Genomic DNA, 22490 nt, shown 5'->3' on the forward strand with positions numbered 1-22490 from the left:
CCACTTTCGTTGGTTATACTCAAATTTTTCCTTCATATAACATGTAGTACATACTTCAGATACAGCTTATCCCCAAAAGACTAATTTTCACTTTTTCTTTTTGCTCTCTCTCTTTCTCTCTCGAGGTTTGTGTATGATAAAGTATATGTAGTTGTTTACAGATTGTTTGATTTCTCTTCAATTGTTTCATAGGTGTGAGGCGGCAATGAGAAGATGTGAAGGTAACAAAGAGTTATAATAGATGAAAAATGCAAAGGTTCAACTGGATGGCCACAAGCTTTCCTCACACATTTGTTGAGATATGCTCTAAGATGAATCTTTTGCACCTCGCTTTCACGGAGTATTATATTTAACTGTGCGAGGTTTTGTGGCATGCTATACAACAATCCTTCCAATGTCAATTTGAAGAATTTTTTTTCTTTATGTTCAAAATATTTAGGCGATCATGAATGGATATCTAATATAGCACTTGTAAGCACTCCATGTACTTGACCTACCATAATTCAAAAGGTGTACTATCTCACTGCAGATTTTTACTCTTGTGAAATCTTTTTCAGTTTTAAGTATTTAAATCTTTTTCGTTTTAAATATTTGATTAGCCTTCTTTTCTTTTAATTTTTGTCAAATGTTTCGGATATCAACGGCCATTGAAAGAAATAGATTGAAAGTGAACTATATTATATTAAGGGCTATGGCATAATTTATCCTCATTCTTATGTTTATGTTGACAAGTTTTATTTTATTGTAATGATTGTTAAATTTTTTGCGGTAGTGTACAACATATTACTGGGAATTTATAACTTTATGTCAGAAAATTACCTTTTAATTTCCTAATTTTAATATTATCTTTTGAACAGAGTTAGTGGTGGCGAGAACCTCTTTCATGGCAGTGGTGCGCATGACACTTTCTTATTATTGTGATTAAAGACTTCATTTCAAACTGTTGTCTTCTTTTCTTAATTTTTTTTTCCTTTTCAATTTGAGTGTGTGTGATTAATTCACATATTTTCCACTTTCTTAATTTATCTAAATTTATGGTGTTGTTTCACTTGCGAATATACTATATACATGGTAGTAAATGCTGCCTTGATTTCAATGACTTCCCGAGCCACGGCCTGTTTGATCCTTCAGAACTAGCTTCAGCATTGAGTAGAGAAAAGGTCTCTTAGTCCTTGGATTGGTGTGCAAGCATAAGAAGAACAAAAAAGAGGGGCTCTAGCTTAATAAGAATCGTACAAACGGCATACTAAGCGGCAGCGTGTAGTCTCAAAAGAAGGACATCACTATCACTTATGTAATTTTAAGAATTTGTCTCAATAACTCTAATTTTTTGTATTCTTTTCATTTTCTATGATTAATGTTCATTATTTTGTGTAATTATATGCAAATATTACTTCTGTTATGTTTACAAACAGGTCCAACAATCGCATTCTTAATCCTCTTAGTACTCTTACCCCATTTCTTAAAATTTAATGAATATTGAATGTAGTAATTCATTTGGAATGTAAAAATACACTTTAATGTTTTTTTAATTACCTCCTTCCCTTACTATCCTTTCTCATGTAGCTATTTCTCTCTTTTGTTCTCTTTTAATTTTTACTTTTAAATTCATTTTTTTCTTACTGTCTTTTGTTTCCTAACTTTAACATTTATTTCCTTTTTAGTGATCTTGATATAACAATCCTTTAGATTGGTGAAGAAAATGAGAAAGTAAATGGGGAACAAAAAAATGTTGATATAAAAAACTAACTCACATTAGAGAGGATGCATCTTATATGCACGACTTGGAATAATAAATTGTCCACAAAAGATAGGATATATTAGTAGGTAGTTGAGCGTTGTCCTTCCTATTAATTCATATTAGTAGTTGTAGTATTACTTTTTGCACTTTATTGTCCTTCTATTTCTGTTACTATCTGTTGTTCCTTGTACTTTCATTATCTTATTAATTGATGGTAGTTATGGCTTTCTTTTCCTCGGACATCTTTATCACGTTTTTATAGTATTTTGCCATGACTTTTTATATTGTTTTGAATTGCTTATCTTTGCGACAAGGATCTCCCGAAAACAGCCTATCTACCTCCTAAAGTAGGGATAAAGTCTGCGTATACTCTACCCTCTCAAAACCCCACTTTGTGGGATTTCATATGTTGTTGTTGTTATTTTTTTTTTTATTTTATGTAGAGAAATAAAAAAATGTGAATCTTGTAAGAGCATAAGTGTCAAGAAATCATACTAAAAAATATAATTAAGGAAAGGGCCTCAGTGGAAGAAGAAAAAGACAATCAATCTCAAGCTTACATTCCACTAATTTTAATATTACCACATTTTCCTTTTTCGTTAATTTTTTTAAAAATATTTTACCTTTTCAAGTTCACATATACTGATTTCTTATATAAATTTATATTTAAGCTAAAACAATATTCATGAATTCTCTTTTATGAAATTTACGAAATATGTGTGCTTGATAAAAATTGGTTCTCTTTTATAAAAGTAATTAATAGCAGTAGTATGCAACTGTATTTTAGTTCTTTTTATGATCGCGGGAAGCGCGGACAGGTACACTAGTTACATATAAATTGGGTCGAAGGGAGTATCAACATTCAACAATACTAATTACTTGTCTCAAAAATTACCGAGCAATACGTGGAAAAAAAACATAGCATATTATTTCTTTTTATATAAATTACTCTTGATAAATGCAACTACGCAACTTGTATACAACAATAATAACAATATAGTTTTATTGTTAACAATAGTAACAGTAATTCCACCCCTCGGTTCAAGTAAAATATTTTAAAACAGATTTGAAAAAGAAAAGCAGTAGTGAAGAAGCTATGTGAAAAATAACGTAGAACAAAACAATAACAACAATAGATAATATGATAACAGAAGCAACAATTAATAATAAGAATCAAAATAATGTAATAATTAGATAATAGGAGAGTAATAATAACAATACTGAGAAGAAAAAGTAGATAACACCCCACTGTCTACTAACCATCTATCGTAATGCCCGAGCTTCATACCTTGCTATTCAAGCTCATGTCCTCAGTGAGCTGCAATGTTTTATATCGTGTCTAATCACTCCCCTCAATACTTCTTCAGCCTACCCGTTCCTTTCATTGGATTTGATAATACCATTTATAAATAATTTTTATTTATCATGTAATTCAATAATATAGAGAAGCCAATGCATTCTCTACACACATTTGCCCACAAGAATTATTCATTTTTTTCCAGATTTTTTTCACTTTTTTTAAAAATTAGTGTTTGACCATGAAAATTTCAAACTTGAAGTTGTATTTGGAATTTGAAAAACAAGAAAAACTTATTTTTCTTTAATTTTTATCTTTCGCTATAAATTTCTTGATTTCAGGTTTGAATCTCAGTTCAGTCAAAATTTTAAAAAATAATAAGGTAGAGTTTGAATTCGGAAGACATAGTTTCAAACTTTACTTTAAGGTAGAGTTTACTAAACTCTACCTGATTAGGTAGAGTTGACTGCAAACTCTACTTAAGACAGAGTTTTGCCTTCAAGCATAAGACAAACTCTACCCTAAGACAATTTTTTTTTTATTTAGTTAAAATTTTACAAAATTCTATCTTAAGGTCTAACTTTTACTATGAAATTCTGCCTTGCGTTTTTTTTACTGAATTGAGATTTAAACCCCAAATTTCATGATATTAGGTGAATAGCAAATATTAAATACCACCGATTTCAGGGCAGAAATTAAAGATCAAGTGCCCTTGAAGGGAAGGGCCATCCGCACAAAAAGATGTTTTTAATTCGACCACGAAGCATCTTTGACTATGAAAAACTTGGCCTACCGGCTACCGCAATCAACTGGAGTACTATAATTTATCACCTCTTTAATGATTTGACCGACATAAGTAGTGGAGTAGTTATTATTTTAAACAAAATTATATCTCGGTTATTTACCGAATAAGTAGATTTTAAAATATCAACGAAATTACAACTAGAAAAAGGTGGCCCTGCCCCCTCAGAATAGATAATCGCTGCTCAATTACGACAACGGAGAATCAGTCCATTTCATTCCATCAAGTCTGACATTGTTCACACTGAATAGAGATGCAAATCAAATTCAAATAAACCAACGTGTATAAATATAAAAAGCAAAAAGGGAAAAGGAATACATATATAGAAAATGAAGGATGAGGATGCGCTTCCAATATCAACGCCGACGGCACCGTCATCATCAACTTCCAAAAAGGAAACTTGCTCTTCCGCGATTTTCGGAAGAGGTCGTTACAAGTTTTGGGCATTTGCGGCTATCTTATTGTTAGCTTTCTGGTCTATGCTTACCGGTACTTTTACTCTCCGTTGGTCCGCCGGTAACCTCAATGCTATCTCTGATGACATCGACATTCCCCTCCCCGAAGATCTCGACGTTCTCGTCCGTACACTTTTCCCTCATTCCTTTTCAATTCATTGGATACCTACTTCGTTCATTGTTTCACGGACATTCAACGAAAATATTTTTGAAAAAATACTAACTTTTGAAAATAGTTACCCACGTAGCCCCCAATATACAATATTATACATCATTATACATGGGAGAAAAGCATCATATATAATGTATCAACCTCGTATGATAGCGTATAAAAGGTCTTTATATGCAAATATGGGCTAAATCGGGTGTTTATACACAAAGTATGGGCTTCGTGGCTTAAATATTTTCAAAAATTTTCCATAAAATTTATAGTCACAGGTTTTCATGTTTTGAGTTTAAGTAGGTTTCCATACTATTATAAATAGGGGTACTGTTAGCTAATCTCATACTGTGGAGATTGTAGAGAGCATTCAACAGATTTATGAGTACTCTATGGATAAAATGGGGAAATTATTTAGACGTGAATTGAAATACCAAATCCTAACTAATTTTGGCTTCCTACAACTTTGAATTACTTTTCCCGACAGAAATTATATGTATTTTGGCAGGAAATGGAAGAAAGGGAGAGGTTAGTGAAGCATATGTGGGATGTATACACAAACAGCCGTGGGATCAAATTGCCAAAGTTTTGGCAGGAAGCATTTGAGGCTGCCTACGAGGAGTTAACCAATGACGTTCCTGGAGTTCCCGAGGAAGCCATTTTTGAGATTGCTAAGATGTCTGTACGCTACATTCCTATTGAATCACCACCTCTCCATTCATCGGTTAGCTCTCTCTTTCCTTTTGAATCCTATTCTTCCATGTGGTTAACCCTGGCTATGACTCATGATTTAACTTAGACATGTTAGGTTGGTGATTTGGGGGGTGAGTTATTAGATAATTTGGTTCTTATTCATAACTGAAATTTGTTCCCGAATTACAATGCCAGGACATAAAGGAGGTTCAGTGACAAGTAGACACAAGGTACAGACAGTTTTTGAGATATTGGAGCTGATACGATATGGAATTTATAGTTGCAATGATAAAACACGAGGTTTCACTGTCATTTTAGGAAGTAATTTAATTAAAACTTGCTCCTTCTCATTTTTAAGGTTTTACTTGGTGTACAACTTGATATTTCTGTCAATTCAATTACATTTACATCGTTAGGAAATGTTGGACTGTGACTATTTTCAGATGGAAATATTGTTTTCCTTCGGAAAGAGTTCTTGGAGGGATATCTTGTGCGCTTCAAGTTTTCTTCTTCGACACGGATCAGTATGACGTGCAAAGGAGCAGTGCAGATTTCTTAAAGATTTTACTTTTCCCTCTAGTAACTCAATTTCAGTTTACACACAACTTCCGCAAGGGAGCAACACCATAGTTTCTCACAGCTCTGCGAGACAGAACACTGAAGTGATGAAAGTATGTATCATCATATATCCGTGCTTTGCAGTTGTGTATCCCAGGGAAATCTAGAATGTAGTGCATGTGGTTTAAATTCACAGAGATGTCGGTTGTCTTCTCTGCTGTAATATTATAATTGTGGAAGGATGGCTATGGTCATTGTCCGCCAATTGAACATAGTTGGTGTGCACATGAACATTAATGTCTGTCTTAAATTTGAGAAGTAAGATGCTGTCAAAACTCCTTGTTTTTGAGGCATGACACCACGACCTCCATTTTCACCATAACTTCTTTAACAAATTGCCTCTTTCTTCACCTTTTATCATCCTGCATTTCATCAGAAAGCAAATAAGCAGCCAATGTTTGTCGCTGTCTCCATCACAGTCATCAGCCTTGAACAAGCCCTAACTTGAATAATCAATGCCGTGGTGCCACCATCTGAATATTGATTAAATACATGCATCTATGGGGTTCTCAATTAGGTCAACTGCTTCCAGCTCCCGTTGCCAGCTGTATTTTCAAGCATTGCCTCTTTGGATTGCTATTTCCGCTACTAATATTCAGATACCTGCTAGAGGATACAGGAGTTAGGCTAGAAATGAAGGTCAGTCCGAGACGTGCTGTGACCCTGAAGAAAGACATTTGCTAACTCTTCTTCTTCTTCTTCTTCTTCTTCTGCCTCTTTCTTCTCTCTCTCTCTCTCTCTCTCTTTCTCTCTTTCCATATCTCTGTTGTTTTTTATTTTTCTCCTTTAAATAGTCTATGATGTCATTTTTTCTCTTTGGAGTTGATGTAGGCTTTGGACATAATTTTTTTTTTCTTCGAAAAATCTTTCCCAAACTTTATTCCTGTTTCCAATAAATCCTCCTCTTCTTCATGATTCACGTATCCGAAGTATGTCAACTACTTTCTGTCTCTGTCTGATATGTGGTGGGAGCATTTGGGAAACGAAATTGTAAGTCGTGTAGCACTAACTCGTTCAAAAGTTTTGCACTCTTGTTATCTCCACTGCTATTAATTCATTTTTACAGTTTGAATTGTCATTTTAACTGTGTGTTGATAAAGTTTTAACAACAATAGCAACCATACTTCAAACCCAATTTAATTGGGGTTGACTATACAGATTCTCAGTATCATTTTGACTCCATTTGGACATGTTTCATCTCAATAATCAATGATTTGTTTTTAAGACAAATTCGATGCTCTCTGACCCTAGAGGTTCTCTATATCTTACTGTCAGAGAAATATCTAAAAATACATAGAGAAGACTTGTAGCATAATCCAGACTTTATGTGTACCAACACGACTAAGTGTTAATCCCAACTAGTTGGCGTTGCTCAAATGGATCTTTTGCTTTCATTGTGTTTTTAGGATTACTTTATCTCCTTTTAATATCTTCAATCATTATTTGGTCACACTGACAAATCAGTGCACTTAAAAATACCTACACTCTTGTATCAATCTTTTATTTTAAGTATCCTATTTTAATTCTAAGATTTACTTTTTCATGTATTGTACCATTCTCATCGATCATTGAGGCTAGATAACTGAATTGTCTGTTTTAGACATCACACCTGTTTAATCTCACTCCAACTTCATTTGTGCTGATAAAGTTTTATGTAAACATTTAACTAGAATTTGCTTGTATGTTTCACTTGTCATCTCTAGTTACGTTATTTTGGATATATTGTACTCTTAGAATGTTGCAAATGCTTCACTTGTCTATCATCACTCCTACCGATGAATTTAAGTAGTTTTTTCTTTTTCTTGAACTTCTAGATACATGGTAAGTCCAAGTCAAAGGGAATTGAGAAAACAAAGTTTGCAACATAATTTGGTCTATTCTTTGCAATGCACCTTTTAGGTACTTGTGATTTCTTAAACTTTTCACAATCCACCGACTTAATTTGATTGTTGTGTGGAAGTTCAGTATATTTTAGAAATATTCAAATGAACTGAAGCACATTGAAATATATACTTTTTTGCTCTTTGACTTGCAAGTATTATAATGTCGACTTGGTCAGAAATAATACTTTGAGCAAAAGATTATAGTATCTTATATAACTCTATTTGGTGGTGGAATCTACTGTCGCTTCGATTCAAGAATTTCAGCTTAGAGTATTCATCAGTAAATAGACTGTTCTATGTGGTACTTTTTTTTGAAAGTAACATGCTTCAGACTAGGTAAGGTAGTATTTGACTAAAGCATCTCCGTGACTGTTAAACTTAAATTTACCCAATAAAACCGGTATCTGCTGCAATATCACAACTTGATTTTCCTGAGATATTCGCTGCCTCAAATATAAATATATAGAGAGAAGACCCATGGTAACTAAGAGTCTAAGACTACATAGGTGTTATGCTAACAGCGTCAGTTAGGAAAATTTAGAACTTCTCTTCCAAGTCATGCTAGATTATGATTATGGACTAAAATTTATCAGCTAACATCATCAACAGTCCAGAATGGAAGATTTTTCGCCATTAGTATTATTATATTATTATTTCTAGTTCTTAAACTCGCACAACTCTTTTTCTTTTTCATTTTTTGCTTTGGTGCAATTTTTTTTTAATTTTTTTTAATAATGGTGGTATCGGGCCAGCTTATGTGCACCTTAACTATTCCATCGGGTACCTGCTACCTCCCACCAGCAAAGGTACCAGGTTGGCTTAGGTAGATGGGAAAAATAATCTAGATTTCTTGCCTCGATTAGGATTTAAACTTGAGACCTCATGTTCTCCTCCCACTTGACCACTAGGCCACACCCTTGAGTGGCACTTCGGTGTAATGTTAATGGTTACATTCTTTTAGTTTCTTAACTTTAGATTTTCATTTATTACATTTTATCATTGAATGTGGCTATATTTTACAGATGCAAGTTTACTAGTTTTATGTTCTCTGTGTTCCTTTTAGTTGCTTCCGACTATTTGCAACCCTCTGGTTGTGATTGTTCTGCATGGACCCATTCGTAAGACTAAGTGTTTTCAGTAACTAGATTCATGAGTCGTATTTTTAGAATACTTCAATGAGAAAACACTTTTTTCATCTTCCTTGGCTAGAAGCAACCTGTATGCTGGATGTATTTGGGTATCTGTGGTATGTCGAACTTTAGCCATTTGCATATGGAAAATATAAAACAATTTCCTCCAGTTCCATTGTCCTATATTGAATGACATGAGAGTGTAAACTATGTGCTCATTCAGGACATCTGTTGTTATTCTTGATAATATTGGTGGATAGGTCTATCACTTCTATCTTTCAATTTTACCAGCAACATGAGATGATCTTCTTTAATTTGCTTAGTCCAGCTGAAAATTTCTCCTTGTTTTCATCGATAAAATACAACTTTTCGTTGAAGCTGATTGGACTGGATAATAGCATAGTTCTCTTTTCGACTTTGATGTGCCTATTCTTGTGTTATTTCTTCATTTTGTCTGATCAAGCTTGTGAAATTTCTTGTTGCTCCATATAAGAGTTGAAGAAAGTTCGCTTTGCCTCCTATAGGGCAGTGTGCATGAAATGTGCAGTTAATTCCCAATTAAATACGCAGTGATACGATTGCAGCTTTACTTTCTGCAACTTATTTGGTCAATGTTGGCTAGTATGAAGCACGGTGGCCTGAGAGTACTGTACCTAAAGGTTGGCAGGTGATGGATAGTAAGATGTTCTGTTTTCCCCTCTCTGTGGGCCAATAACTTTGGCTTGAGAAACAACATTCTTGATTTCTTTATGACTGGATCTCTCTCAAACATGCACATGCACTGATCGTTGCTGCTGATTTTGTATTGTCTTTTGTTTAAAATCTTAGACAGAGATCCCAAGAACGTTTATATATACACACACACGATATATTCTATATTCCATCCACCTGCCTCTCCTAGATTCTTGTTATGTTGTGATTGTTCCTTTAAGATGTGTAGTAATCTATTTTTTTTTTTTTTTTGAGACTGGTAACATGTATATTTATATATATATATATTAAACCTGCACCATGACAGTGCAGCCATAAAAAAACACCCCACCATGCTGAGGACTACTGCTTCACAAGGAACCTATCATATCAACTAGTGATTCAGCCTCTTCTACATAGTTTTCTTTATACCAAAAGTGAAACAAAATGACACAATTCATCTTGATTTTCTGCACAGAATTGCATTTGTCTTCAAAAACTCTATTGTTCCTCTCCTTCCAAATTATCCACCAAATAACTGCTGGGACAAGTTTCCACCAACTCTTTTGTCTTACTGCTCCCTCATTATAGTTCCAGCACTTCAATAACTCACAGCTGTTCGCCGGCATAGTCCAACTTAGTCCTACCATGTTCAGGAAAAATTGCCACAATTGTATAGTGAAAGGACAATGTATAAATAAATGTGAGTTACTTTCTCTGGCTGCATCACACAGAACACATCTAGTACATAGATGAAAACCCCTTCTCCTTAAGTTTTCCTGGGTGAGACATGCTTCTCTTGCTACCAGCCAAGAGAAACATGAAACCTTATACGGTGCCTTAGTCTTCCAAATGGATTTCCATGGCCACTGATCGGATTGTGTATATTGCCTGAGCTGATAATTATATGCTGATTTGACAGTAAAAACACCATTATTGCCATGTTTCCAGTACAAAGAATCCTCAGATTCTTTAAAACCTTGAAATTGTTCCAAGGTCTTGAATAATTCCACAGCTCTTTCCAATTCCCAGTCATGTAGTAATCTTTTGAAAGTAATATTCCATCCATGTACTCCTGTAGTAATCTAATTGATGCATGTTTGATCCCATTTTAAACTATTTCAGGGAATACGTGAGTTAAGTCTAAGGCAAATGAAGAGGGAGCTGACAACTGCAACAGGGAGAAAGTTATGACTTTGGGGATATCAAGAATCCTCATTTGCGTGGTCACCGCTTTTGGCACACATAAATGATGATTTATGCCATCTGCTGTCTGGTAATGATGAAAGGTAGTATTTGTGAAAAGATTACACTGAGGTTCATTGCATTTTCGCTGTTAGGAAAAAACGAGTATATCTATTTAGGATTTCATACTTGTAAATTTTTTCTCCTTTAATTTTTCTGTCTTTCCAATGAAAGCACATGTTGGTGAAAACTAAAATAGTATCATGATTGGATTAATTCATGCAAAAAAAATCTGGATTTTGGCTGGTAGTTTTCCGCTGAAACACATTTTCGATGGACTTGTTTCTTGCTTGTATTTACTGATGATACGAAATATCAATATTATTAACCAGTCTGTACATTGTCTAGTAGTATTAGCAGTTTCAACCCCTCTTATAGAGGATAGCTTTGTGCTCTTTGTTATACCGTTTTAAGAGAGAATTTGAGTGAGATACTTGTGTTTTAAAAAGAGGAAGAAAGCAATTAATCTTCCCGTGAAGGAAGGCAGCATGCTGTTTATATTTATGTATATTTGCATATTCAGCCAAAAAGTTGGTGGTAGGGACACCCTTTACTAAGGGATTTCATCCTACACTGCGCAGAAAATTTTCTTTAGATAATAGTGATACCCTTTTTCAGAAACAATATATATATATAGACTATAGTAGGCTAACACCCCTTGAAAATAATACAAAGTAAATACTCCTATCAATTTGGATAGAGAGTAAAGCCTTAAAATCATCACAGTTCCAAACATAAACTTGCAAGTCGAATTGCGATTTGATTCTACGTACACCACTGGTAAAGTTCCTACAATCTCTTTCCGAAGCAGCAAACTGCATATCCCTTTTTTATTTTTGATTAACATGTCTGAGAAACTGTTGCTTCTAGACGTTAGACTTTATGCGGGCGGTCATGTTTTCATGGTTTTATTTTGCCACTCCTACTGATATCAGTTAATACGGAGTTTATAACGAAGAGAGAAATTTTTCAACTTCCTTCATTGGCTCTAACCTGATAACTACTTACATGGTCACCAAGCGCCATATAAGCTTCCAATATGACAAGAAAAAATAAGAAAAGCGATTGATTGTTATGAACTTGTTTTGTAAGCTGCAAAGTTACTCCGGTTAGCTACCGAAACTGCTGTTAAATTAATTATATATATATAGTATGGTCTAAAGGTTCTCAATAGGGCAAAGTTGATACGGAAGTTTTTTGTAGGATGATCTGTACTAGTTTGGAATTGAGACACAGTTAATTGCAAGAAAATTGTTGAAGAGTTGTCTTCAAGCCACACGGTTATGTTCTTTTGACAGTCTATGCAAGCCTGAAATATATTTCTGGAGAATCAGGTGGAAAGGGGATTTCCTTCAAATCTTATGTAAATGCTTTTTTTGGAGACTACAAAGAATGGAAAGTGTTAAAATGTGTTTTTACTTGTTTGGCTTCAGTAGAAAATGAGAAAACCAACAAATTTAAATTCATTAGAAGGAAATTCATTTTTTTTGTTCTCCCTAATTTCCTTTCATCTTCTTTTCCTTAATTCCCAATATAGGTGAATGTTACCTTCTAGTCCTCTGTTTGGGATGCGTTTTGTACTCAACAACACAGAGTCAAGGAGATACTTCCAGTTTTAATTTTCTGAAGGTAAGAAAGTTAAGGCGACTACATGTAGAACCAAACAGTTGTTCAAATTAGAAACTTGACAAATTTCTCTAATCTATACTGTTCAAATTAGTAGTTTTTTGGACTTTCTTGACAGGAGAAATTTTTTTCTGCTTGTTCATATACTGCAAAATTGTTCAAGAATATAATTGCCAACATCTAATCTAGACCCGAGAACGTTCTTTGTTGAAATCTGAAGGAGGCATGAAGAAATCAGCTGTCAATCTTCCAACATTAAAATCTACCTCTTCAATTTTCCATCTTTCCTCCAACTGCCTCTTGTGGTTTGCAGACTGCTCTCCATATCTGAAAACTGTAACAAAAGTCTTGCCACTATGCGCGACATTAACTCCGTCAACATACTTATAGTCCTCCATAACAGATTCTGTGCTTGTCTCCCAGAAAACGCCCTCATCGTCCCTGCTGGTCTTAACTGTTAGCAGCCTGGAATCCTCAAACTTGATCATAAGGCCTGATCTTTGACTGAAATACCCCCAGATGGTGTGATGAAGTATTTCATAATTTGGACCACTTTGTGCCTCCAATGCTGATTGATTGGTGTCTAATTTGAGAATGAAACAGTCCTCGTCGTTTATTATCTTCTCTCCTATGCAGACTGCATTCGCGAACAAGTTTGCTATAGACCGAGGATCTAGTCCCTACAGAAATGGCAGATCATTTAGCTTAGCTCTCCTCTCCCAAGAAGCAACCTTGATGACTAATATCGATGTCTAGGCTTAATTTCAAGTATGATCATTGAACTTCAAAATATGTTACATTAAGTAACTTAACTCTGTGTAACCTGCTCATGAAATCCAATGACCGATCGAAAGGTCAAATTTCCGACCCTATGTAGGGCATTTTCTGGGGCCAGGCCTTTGTACTTACGACAGCCTTTTTGGCCAAGCTTTTGAGAAGTCAAAATTGCTTACTTTAGAAAATTGAGCTGTTTGGCTAAGTTTTTAGAGAAAAATGTTTTTGAGTAGTGGCAGAAACTGTTTTTAGAAGCTAAACAAAGTAGTTTTTCTATGAATATACTTTTGGAACATTGATGAAGCAAAAACTCGTGATCTAATATTGGCAAAGGTACACAAAATGCTACTCTCCAACAATACTTTTTCAAAAAGCACTTCTAACAACGGGTCTTTTCAAATATAAGCAGATTTTGGAAGCTTGGACAAATAGGCTATAAGAACAACTCACACATGTTTGGTTAACGTGGTGAAAAATAATTTTGTGACTTTACGGTTATATTGGGCAAAATCTAGTGATCATACATGAAATTAACCCTGACGTCTGTATAACAGTTGAGGTAGTTTTACCTGGAGAAAGCGGCGGAGAGGTCTGGCAGGACCCTTAGATATAGGTCTTATTTGATTAGAAGATTGTCTCCATGATATTTGGCCATTACTACCAGAAATGACTTTGCATCCAGAGATAAGCAATTCTAAGGACCAAAGGTCAGGGTTCTTTTGCCAAAGCACAAAGCCTCCGTTTTCGTCACTCTTTCTCACCTTCACACTTTGATCACCTTGATGGAAATCAGATGCAGTAATTTTAACTGCCCCAATTACACACATGCTATTCACTGCATTTAGCGCTGGTTGTCCCCCTGTTGCTGCTATGTATTGTTGCAATATGTATTTCGCTGTTGACGCTTCCTGCACGTCAATTTCAACATAAGATATCCAAACAAAAGAAAACACATAATTCAGATTACTAATTCGAGCTATGTTATACTGATTCGTTTATGGGTAAATAGTATGAGTGTGTGCAAGGTTCCAATATGGATAAATCAAGTTTTTTGCTAATTTTTAGTGTATTTGCACGACAGTAGCAATATCCTTATTACACTCGTTCGTTCCAAGTATGTCAAGACAAATGAAGAATCCGTGTAACATAGTCAGAATTGTAAAATCTGGAGTCTGTTTTCTTGTGTCCCACAATAACTGGGATTACTAATTGATCTGGTAAGAATGGTAAATGTGATCTTTTTTCTCTTTATTTTTTTCGTGTGTGTGTATAGATGTGGATTTGGAGTTTGGTTGTCATGCATATTTTTCTGGTCCAAATTTATGACAATCTTAATTTCAGGCTAAACAAAAGATGCAAAAAAATAATAATTAGTCGACGTGCTTGTAAGTTGGTCAGAAAGAAATGGCAAAGCTTACAATGGAAGAATGTTTGACAGGACGATTAACGGATTGGCCCAATTGAATTTGGAAAGGGATAAGAGGAGATCCGACCATGTAAAGGAGGAAACTAAGTTCATTATAACGAGCAGCAACAATAGGGGAAGACCATTTATCAGACGTTTGAGCTTTCATCCAGGTTGCCATATTTTGCCATCTAAGTGCTGCATTGCTCCCCATGCTTTTGAACATTTCATCTGGTATTGGCACCTCAAGCACTGTCTCCAACCCATCTTCTTTATCAACATTTGGACAGAGTGTCCTCATGAAATACTATGTTTTAACTCAAGACTGATTTAGCTTATGCCAAAATAAAATTACAGCTTAATTTGCGTGCATGAACGAAAATCAGAGAGATAATGATTTTCGAATACCGAATACATGAAAGAAAAAAAAAAGAAAAAAAAAAGAGAATGAGAACGTGACTTTGTCTGTAACAGAAGCAAAAGGCTAAGAGATAATTAAGGATTTGTTATAATGAAAAACCAACATTCTATTCTCTGTTTTTCTTTGCATGTAACAAAGTATTTGAGGTGGGCAATTTTTTGCGGAGAGATTTGGAGTATTTGAAACTCACTATGCCTAAATTAAGGTTCCTCCTTTCTTTTAGCAGTTGTGCGGGCACGATTTTATCTAATTTTATTTTGCATATTCATTTATTATAATTGACTAAATTAATTTGATACTAGTATTAATTTTGCAAGCATGAGAGAGGTGGATTCAAAATTTTTATTTATTTAAATTTGAACTTAGTACGAATATATAATTTTCATTTGCATAAATAAGACTCTGAATCCGTCACTAGAGATCTCGTTTACAGGAGCACACATTGATTGTTACCTGTGTGGAACTACCTTGTCATAGATAAAGAATGAAACTGTACGTGAAAAGTGATTTTCAAACAATTTTAGGCCATTCGAAGTTTTGTCACATGCAGCTGGAGTCCTGGACGCATTTTAATTATTGAAAGAACATTTTTACCTTTGCTATTAATAGTGGGACAAAACGAAAGCACGTTCCATATTCTCCATGTTTCATGCGAATGCATATAGACAGGATAAAATAAATGCATGTACATTTTTGTTCTTCTAGTTTGGCTTCTTTTTTCTTTTAATTTGTTTTCCGGGTACTTTATATAACAGTTGCATTAGCAATGCCTTATATTTGAATTAGAGAAAAACATTGTTTTCCCGACTTTATATTATAGCACGTTCCTCCTCGCGCTCTTCCTGTAACGTGAACTTATACTGGTCAATCAAGTTTCATAACGCTTTGGAATGGTTCAGCCCATTAAACTCACATGGAGCTATCAGTGCAATCCAGTTTAGTGAAACCCAGAATCATCTCAAGTTTAAAACCTTAACTCACTAATGGTGTCGTACAGATATCAGCTGCAAAAGGTTTTAATCTTCTCTTCAACAAATTCCTGGCCAATAATTCACCGTAGTGTGAGGTACAGTGTAAACCCAGTAGAAGGCTAGATGTACGAGGATATCTTTAGATGGCCATGAAATGTAAAGGAAGTTTGGCAAAATGTCATACTCACCAAGTGTCCTTTTAATTCAATTACCATACTTTTACAGAACCTGGACCACATGTAATAACATACCCATGAATTGGACCACGTGACTTGATTTTAGTAGCATGGGTCGTCCTTTACTTGTCTTTGGCTTTAAGTATTATTTTATTGTGTTTTTTGGTTTCCAGGAGTTCACCCAACATACAAAAAATAATTGTATCTAAATGTTACAAAGAAAATTATTAGAATCCAGTGTACAGCTTCATCCTTTTTTAAAATAATCTGTTTTCTAAAAAGTTTAGTAAAATTGATTAATAATTTTATATAATAGATTATATTTTGCTAAAAGAATGAAAAAGTATTTATATTATCTGTGCATATGAGTTAAACTCATGTAAGTAAACTTATGCGCACTTGCGCAGTAAACTTATGAGCACTTGGGCTTCTTACTAGTGCAAGTACTTCACAATACTTCATACTTGTGGTTGTCGTGTGCAATGGCGGAGCCGGTGCTCTTGTTCAACGAGTGTCAATAGACATCTCTTCACTAAAAAATTACATATGCATGCAGATAGATAAAAAGGATATTGGTAAGTTTTATGTATATATATTTAATCCCTTAATTTGGCTTTTCTGTGTGTTTCTTTATATTTTTTATTTTCCTTAGTAACTTTTTTCTAGCTCCGTCACTGGTCTTAGGTAACATTGTTCAAAGGAAAAAGCAGGGAAAGGAAGCACAAGCTCATGCATGGATGATTTTGTTTTCTTGGATTCCCCTATTATCTTTTGAGAGGTTTCTTATTTGTATTGGCTTTTCACACGGCATGCATATCATTCAAAATGCTTTCGTCCAAACAAAGGTTAGTTCCCTTTCTTTCATTTCTCTCAAGTGGCCTAATATACAAATGGTTTCATTATGAAGACAAGATATTACTTTTCTTTGCAATATACTTTTATCAACAATGCTCTTCTGTCTCACTCATATATGCTTGTCTAATAGATAAACATTGGAAGGATTTATAACATTAAAAAAGAAATTAATCTTAGTGGTGGGGAGGCTGAATATGCTTGATTTGGGAATTGTCTATGCTTGTGGTTCTCCTAGCTGTTGAACCCAAATAGGGGACTTCCACATCTATGTTGATGTGACATTATTTACGTCCTCCTTTTGAAAATAGAAACGTTTTGAATTGAGACCCGTAACTAAGGCTTAAGAGGAGCGGGAGGAGTAAGAAGATTTTAACCATAATAGTGTAAGATAGAGATCGGACATGACAAAAACTTATGATAGAGCGGAGGTGGAAAATAAATATATGTTCGAAAGTTACTTTTGAAAATGAATTTCCACGGACACTTTTGTACGTTGGATTATGCAACATGGAAAGATTAATTAATAAGTAATAAAACTCATATTATACCTTATTCTCCAGCGTTTGGTAAGCTGAAAATATCATCCAAAAGCATTAAGTATATAAAATGAACAATCACAATGGGGTTGGAAGTGACACTAGGGGTGTGGGTAGTGGCGGAGCCAGAAATTTTATTAAGAAGTATCAAAATATAAAAAAGTTGACACATGTTAAAAATAAGAGGAGTCAACCTATAGTATTTATATATAAAGCTAAAATTTTGACATAGCTAAACAATATAATCTTCCGGCAAAGAATTGACACCTCTTAGCATAAGGTGGCCATGCCACTGGAGTGCGAGCTATGAGGGCGGAGGTGAGATAAGGTGTGGTGGACGATGGATAGGAGTAGAATGCCACTTACATAACTTGTTTTATCTTGAAGTCATTTTTCTCAAAAATATTTTCCAAAACAATTAACTGACCAAACATGAAAAAATTAGAAAATATTTTCTAAAAACTGTTCTCCTCCATACCAAACACACCTAAATAAAGCTAAGAAAGTATAGATTACGTAAATCAATTCCAAAAATCAGAGCCCCATTTGGATGAATTGGAATTGTTGAAAGCTGGAAGATGTATAGTGAATCCATCAGAGAGAATAGGGTTGTGCAGTACTCCCTCTGTGGATAGTGGATACATACATACAGTCACTTTATTAAATTCTCTCGCCTGCTATACGGCAACTAATTTCAGACTTGGATTGATTTTTTCTACAAAGTTGAGTAAATACTCAAAACAGATCTGCACCTTCCTGTTGCTCACTGGCTAGGACTTTATCCTCAACCATATCAACATTCTAATTCAATAAATATTTGAAGTTCATTTGTCGTATTGTCTTCTCCTCGATCTTTGCAACGCACGTCAAAAGTGTGTTAATATGCAACAATCCACGTTGTTTATTAGTCAAAATGTCTAACAGTACAAGTAAAAGTTACTCTTATAGTATATGTATGCAGGTTCAATTTTTATTCTCTCTCTTTTCCTTCTTATATCCCAATATCGTAGGGAAAAAAAAGTTCTTTTGAAAGGTTTATGTATATGCAAGACAGAAGGATGAACTAGAAAAATCGTGTATTCACTTAACAAGTACTTATGTATATTTATTATAGAACAAGAAAAATCTGGTTCCAAAACAAATTTAAGTTATACACTCGACTGTGTAAAAATCTCTCAGTATTAATTAGTGATGTCGTTTAATAGCTTTCTATATATAGTTAGTTTCTTCTTTCCATTTTTTTTAAAACTTTTATACACATAAACCGTAAAGAATTTATACACTATTAGACCTCATTTGTTTTCATTAAGATTAAGACGTCTGAATCTGAATGCACATCTGAATGATTAAGATGTTGCCTCTGTATCTGAACACTGAATGATTAAGACAGTTTGTTTTTCAACATCTGAATGTCCATAATATATTTGTTTAAATATTATAAATATAAACTTCAAATAAAAAGTAACTAAATATTAGAAAATAAATACAAAGTTAATAAAATAAAAATATTATTTGATAAAAACCGAAACATTTATGTTCGCTAGTAATGATGGAGATGCTCTGTACTGATCGTGGGTGGGGTAGGTGAGTGGTGGTGGTGTCGTGGTTCTGGATAGGGTGGGGGTGGTTGTGGGTAAGGTAGGTGGGTGGTGGTGGTGGGGGTGGGAGGGCAGTGGTGGTAGGTAGGTGGGGGGTTAGGGTGGTGTTGGTAGTGAGTGAGGTAGGTGGTAGGGGTAGGGTTGAGAGGTGGGTGGTTGGTATAGGGGGTGTGGTAGTAGAGGGTTGGCGTGGGTGGTGGGAGTGGAGGTGGTTGGGGTAAGGTAGATGGGGGTGGGGGCTGGGTGGTGGTGATAGGTGGGTTATGGGGATGGGGGTGGTTGGGGTAAGGTAGATGGGGGTAGGGGCTGGGTGGTGGTGATAGGTGGGTTATGGGGATGGGGGTGGGTGGGTAGTGGTGGGGGTGGTGATGGGTTGGGGTGGTGTTGGTGGTGGTGGTGGTGAGTGGGGCGTAGAGTTAGGGGTAGGGTTGGGGGTAATGTAAGGTTGGGGTGGGTGGTGAAGAGGTGGGGTAGTAGAGGGTTGGGGTGGGTGGTGAAAGGGTAGGGGAGGTTTGACGTGGGTGGTAGGAGTGAGGGGTGGGGTGGAGCTAGTGTTAAAAATTGTTTATACAAAGTGCCTCTTAATGATATTAAGACTTGGTTCAAGATCTTAATGAACAAAACCTATTCAGACCAAATAAGTGATTAGATCTTAATGTAAAATAAATAGACTTAATGACTTAAGATCTGAAACATTCAAATTTAGATTCAGACTTTCATTAAGTGCAAACAAATAGACCTTAGTCTTACTTTTTATTGACCGCTGCGATTATATGTTAAAAGTCTTGACATGTATTTTTTTATTGTATAGAAAAGTTGAACTCTTTCAAAAATCACAATGATTTTGTTGTCTCAATAAGCGTGAAGTACACAAATTAAACCGTTATCAGTAAATTAACTTTGACTAACTCATCAACATTTGGAGACGCTAATTAAGTCACGCTCTCCTCACCCCCTGTTCCCATATAAAATGTCTCTAACAATTCTCAGCTGATAAAGCAGTTCACAATTTTGTCAAAGGAAGAAACCCCACTCCTCCTATCCATCATACAACAGAGACAAAAAAGAATGGGAAAAAGCTTCAAGGTTCGGTTGTCCAGAGTCATTGCTTCCTTCAACTCCTGCCGTTCCAAGGACACTTCTTTTCTTCCCCAAGTCCCTAATTTCTTCCCACATACTAATAAGCTCAGCACTACAAAACTCATCTCCCCCGATTTCCCTCTTATTAATCAAAATAAAAATACCCCTAAGTCCTCCTTCAAACGCCACGTGTCATCGGAGCCCATGATGATCTCAGTTGGGTGTGGGTTTAAGTCGCCACGGTCACAAGATCAATTCAAGTGGGAGAAAGAAGATAAGTTTCACGTGGTTTCCAGCTGCTTAGTCTCTGAAGAAGAAGAGGAGAATAATAATTTGTCCTTACGAGCCCCTACTACTCCTCCACGATTCAGCACTGAGAAGAAGAAGAAGAAGAAGAAAGGGAGAGTTAAGAAGACGAAAATAAAAAGCAGACTCCAAATAAGCACCTCCTCAGCTGACGAGTACAGTGGGGTTTTAAGCGGTACTGATCAAGGAACTTGGGATAATTATAACGAAGAGGAGGAAACTGAAACTTTAGTTTCATCTTCCAGAAGCTTTGATTTCTCAAGTGATGACTCATCAACAGATTTTAACCCTCAGTTGGAAACCATATGTGAGACCGCTACTATGAGGCGTCGTCATCATAAGAGGAATGGCAGCAGCAAGAGGAGATTTAAGCATTCAAGACCAAGTTTCTCCTCTTCAATGGGTAAAAAGAACCTTACTACTAGTCTTACATTCAGGTCATCTTTATTATCCGTAACAAAACTTATTTTCAAATCTCATATTTTAAGGAGACTTACATATAAATATTTTTTGAACATCTGATAGTGTAAAAATTTTGAGTAAGCAATCTGACTTTTTTCGTGAGTCAAGTACGTTTTGAAAATATTTGTTTCACCTTTTAGCAGGATTGATATCATTCTTCGTCTCAAAGTTCAAGATATTTAAGAGAATATACATTTAATTATACCTAAGTACATTATTTTTAAACAGGTCGAAGGTCGTCAGTTTCAACATCATCGGACAGTGAGTTACCAGCAAGGTTGTCAGTGTTCAAGAAGCTGATACCGTGTAGCGTGGATGGGAAAGTGAAGGAGAGCTTCGCGATCGTGAAGAAATCACAGGACCCGTACGAGGACTTCAAGAGGTCAATGATGGAAATGATTTTGGAGAAGCAAATGTTTGAGAAGAGTGAGTTAGAGCAGCTTTTACAATGTTTTCTGTCGTTGAACGGAAAGCATTATCATGGAGTGATTGTTGAGGCTTTCTCTGAGATTTGGGAGACTTTGTTTTTAGGTAATGGTAATGATAGAGGTAGGAGGATGTCAAGTCATCCCCACCCAATCGCTGTATGCAGAACCCTTTGATTAATCCAGCAACTGTGGTCTCTTGTTTAATTAAATAAATTGAAGTTTTCATTTCTGTCGTTAATCATAGTGTTTAATGGGACCATATCAGTTTTCAGGCACTAGTGTTAGCTACTTAAACGTTAAAAACACAATTATAAGCTGAAAGAAAAGTTTCTCTTTCTTGCTAATGCTAGTTTTCTGAGTCCCGAAGCTAGCTTTGCATGAAGGGGAGAATGCATGAGAGAATCAAAACTTAATTAATTAGGTTTGAGATTTTTCATGGTTTCAAAAACTCTTTTAAGAGTATAAAAATTGCTAAGCCTTGTGGGATTTCACTAAGTATGTTAATGTTGTTTTTGTTGTATTTGAAACTCCTACTAATTTTTACCTTGTACTATAGGATTTACTAAAGATGTACTACTCCTATTAGCTTACGGATTTCATTTTACTTCAAAATTTTAGATCAAGGAGTAGCCCAGAGAGAGAGAGAGAACACTAATTAGTCCTCTCTTCTTAATTAACCCTGCGATTTTCCTAATCATTTTCGTTAGTGTTGAAGTCTTGTCTCGCAATAGAAAGATGAATGATCTATGTTGAAAATTAGGTTACTACTTAAAATTATCAATCATCAATGCTTTTTCGTTTTGCCTTTTTGACAGAGGGGGTATAGCTTAGCATGAGAAAAGAACAAGCCTTGCAACTTTTTAGAGTCTACGACACGCCTATATCTGTGGAATGATATGAAGTTACCTAGCTTCTGCTGTTTTTTTGTGAATAGTCAAACTTTTTCCAAGCCCGACTCAGATCTTAGTTTAATTTTTGTCGGAGAAGAAACGTTTAAGTGACAATTGGAAATTGATTCGCTGCTTCTGACTGGTCATATTGATGGATGGATCATGGATGTAACCCAACAAAGAAACTGCAAATTTGTTTTTGATCAAAACAATCACACAAGAACCCCAATTTGAGTACAGCATTGAAG

At 35.3% G+C, this 22490-nt stretch overlaps 3 protein-coding genes across 6 annotated transcripts; 2 read left to right on the plus strand and 1 right to left on the minus strand.

Annotated features, from left to right (window-relative positions):
• The first annotated feature begins 3955 nt into the window (after window positions 1–3955).
• Window positions 3956–10977, plus strand: LOC132622098 (uncharacterized). 4 transcript variants are annotated; one of them, XR_009575808.1, is made up of 4 exons: window positions 3956–4418; window positions 4964–5179; window positions 5344–5469; window positions 10595–10977. XR_009575808.1 is itself a non-coding variant. In XM_060336630.1 (4 exons), the coding sequence occupies exons 1-3, from the start codon at window positions 4170–4172 to the stop codon at window positions 5362–5364; spliced, it is 486 nt and encodes a 161-aa protein (XP_060192613.1). In that variant the 5' UTR covers window positions 3956–4169; the 3' UTR covers window positions 5365–5378; window positions 5592–10588. The 4 variants fall into 4 exon arrangements, 3 of the variants coding, with proteins under 3 accessions (XP_060192613.1, XP_060192610.1, XP_060192612.1); XM_060336630.1 differs by lacking the exon at window positions 10595–10977 and adding an exon at window positions 5592–10588 and having other exon boundaries at window positions 5344–5378; XM_060336629.1 differs by having other exon boundaries at window positions 3958–4418; window positions 5344–5378.
• Window positions 10978–11106: 129 nt separating this feature from the next.
• LOC132622097 (uncharacterized) lies at window positions 11107–15091 on the minus strand. Its single transcript, XM_060336626.1, has 3 exons — window positions 14533–15091; window positions 13684–14022; window positions 11107–13020 (listed from the first exon to the last, which is right to left on the minus strand). Exons 1-3 carry the CDS (start codon window positions 14818–14820, stop codon window positions 12526–12528), a joined length of 1122 nt encoding a protein of 373 aa, XP_060192609.1. The 5' UTR covers window positions 14821–15091; the 3' UTR covers window positions 11107–12525.
• A 4935-nt stretch (window positions 15092–20026) lies between these two features.
• LOC132622187 (transcription repressor OFP7) lies at window positions 20027–21590 on the plus strand. The gene is made up of 2 exons (XM_060336745.1): window positions 20027–20865; window positions 21153–21590. Exons 1-2 carry the CDS (start codon window positions 20145–20147, stop codon window positions 21524–21526), a joined length of 1095 nt encoding a protein of 364 aa, XP_060192728.1. The 5' UTR covers window positions 20027–20144; the 3' UTR covers window positions 21527–21590.
• Window positions 21591–22490: the final 900 nt, after the last annotated feature.

Source organism: Lycium barbarum, chromosome 12 (assembly GCF_019175385.1).
Source record: "Lycium barbarum isolate Lr01 chromosome 12, ASM1917538v2, whole genome shotgun sequence".
Lineage (NCBI taxonomy): Eukaryota > Viridiplantae > Streptophyta > Magnoliopsida > Solanales > Solanaceae > Lycium > Lycium barbarum.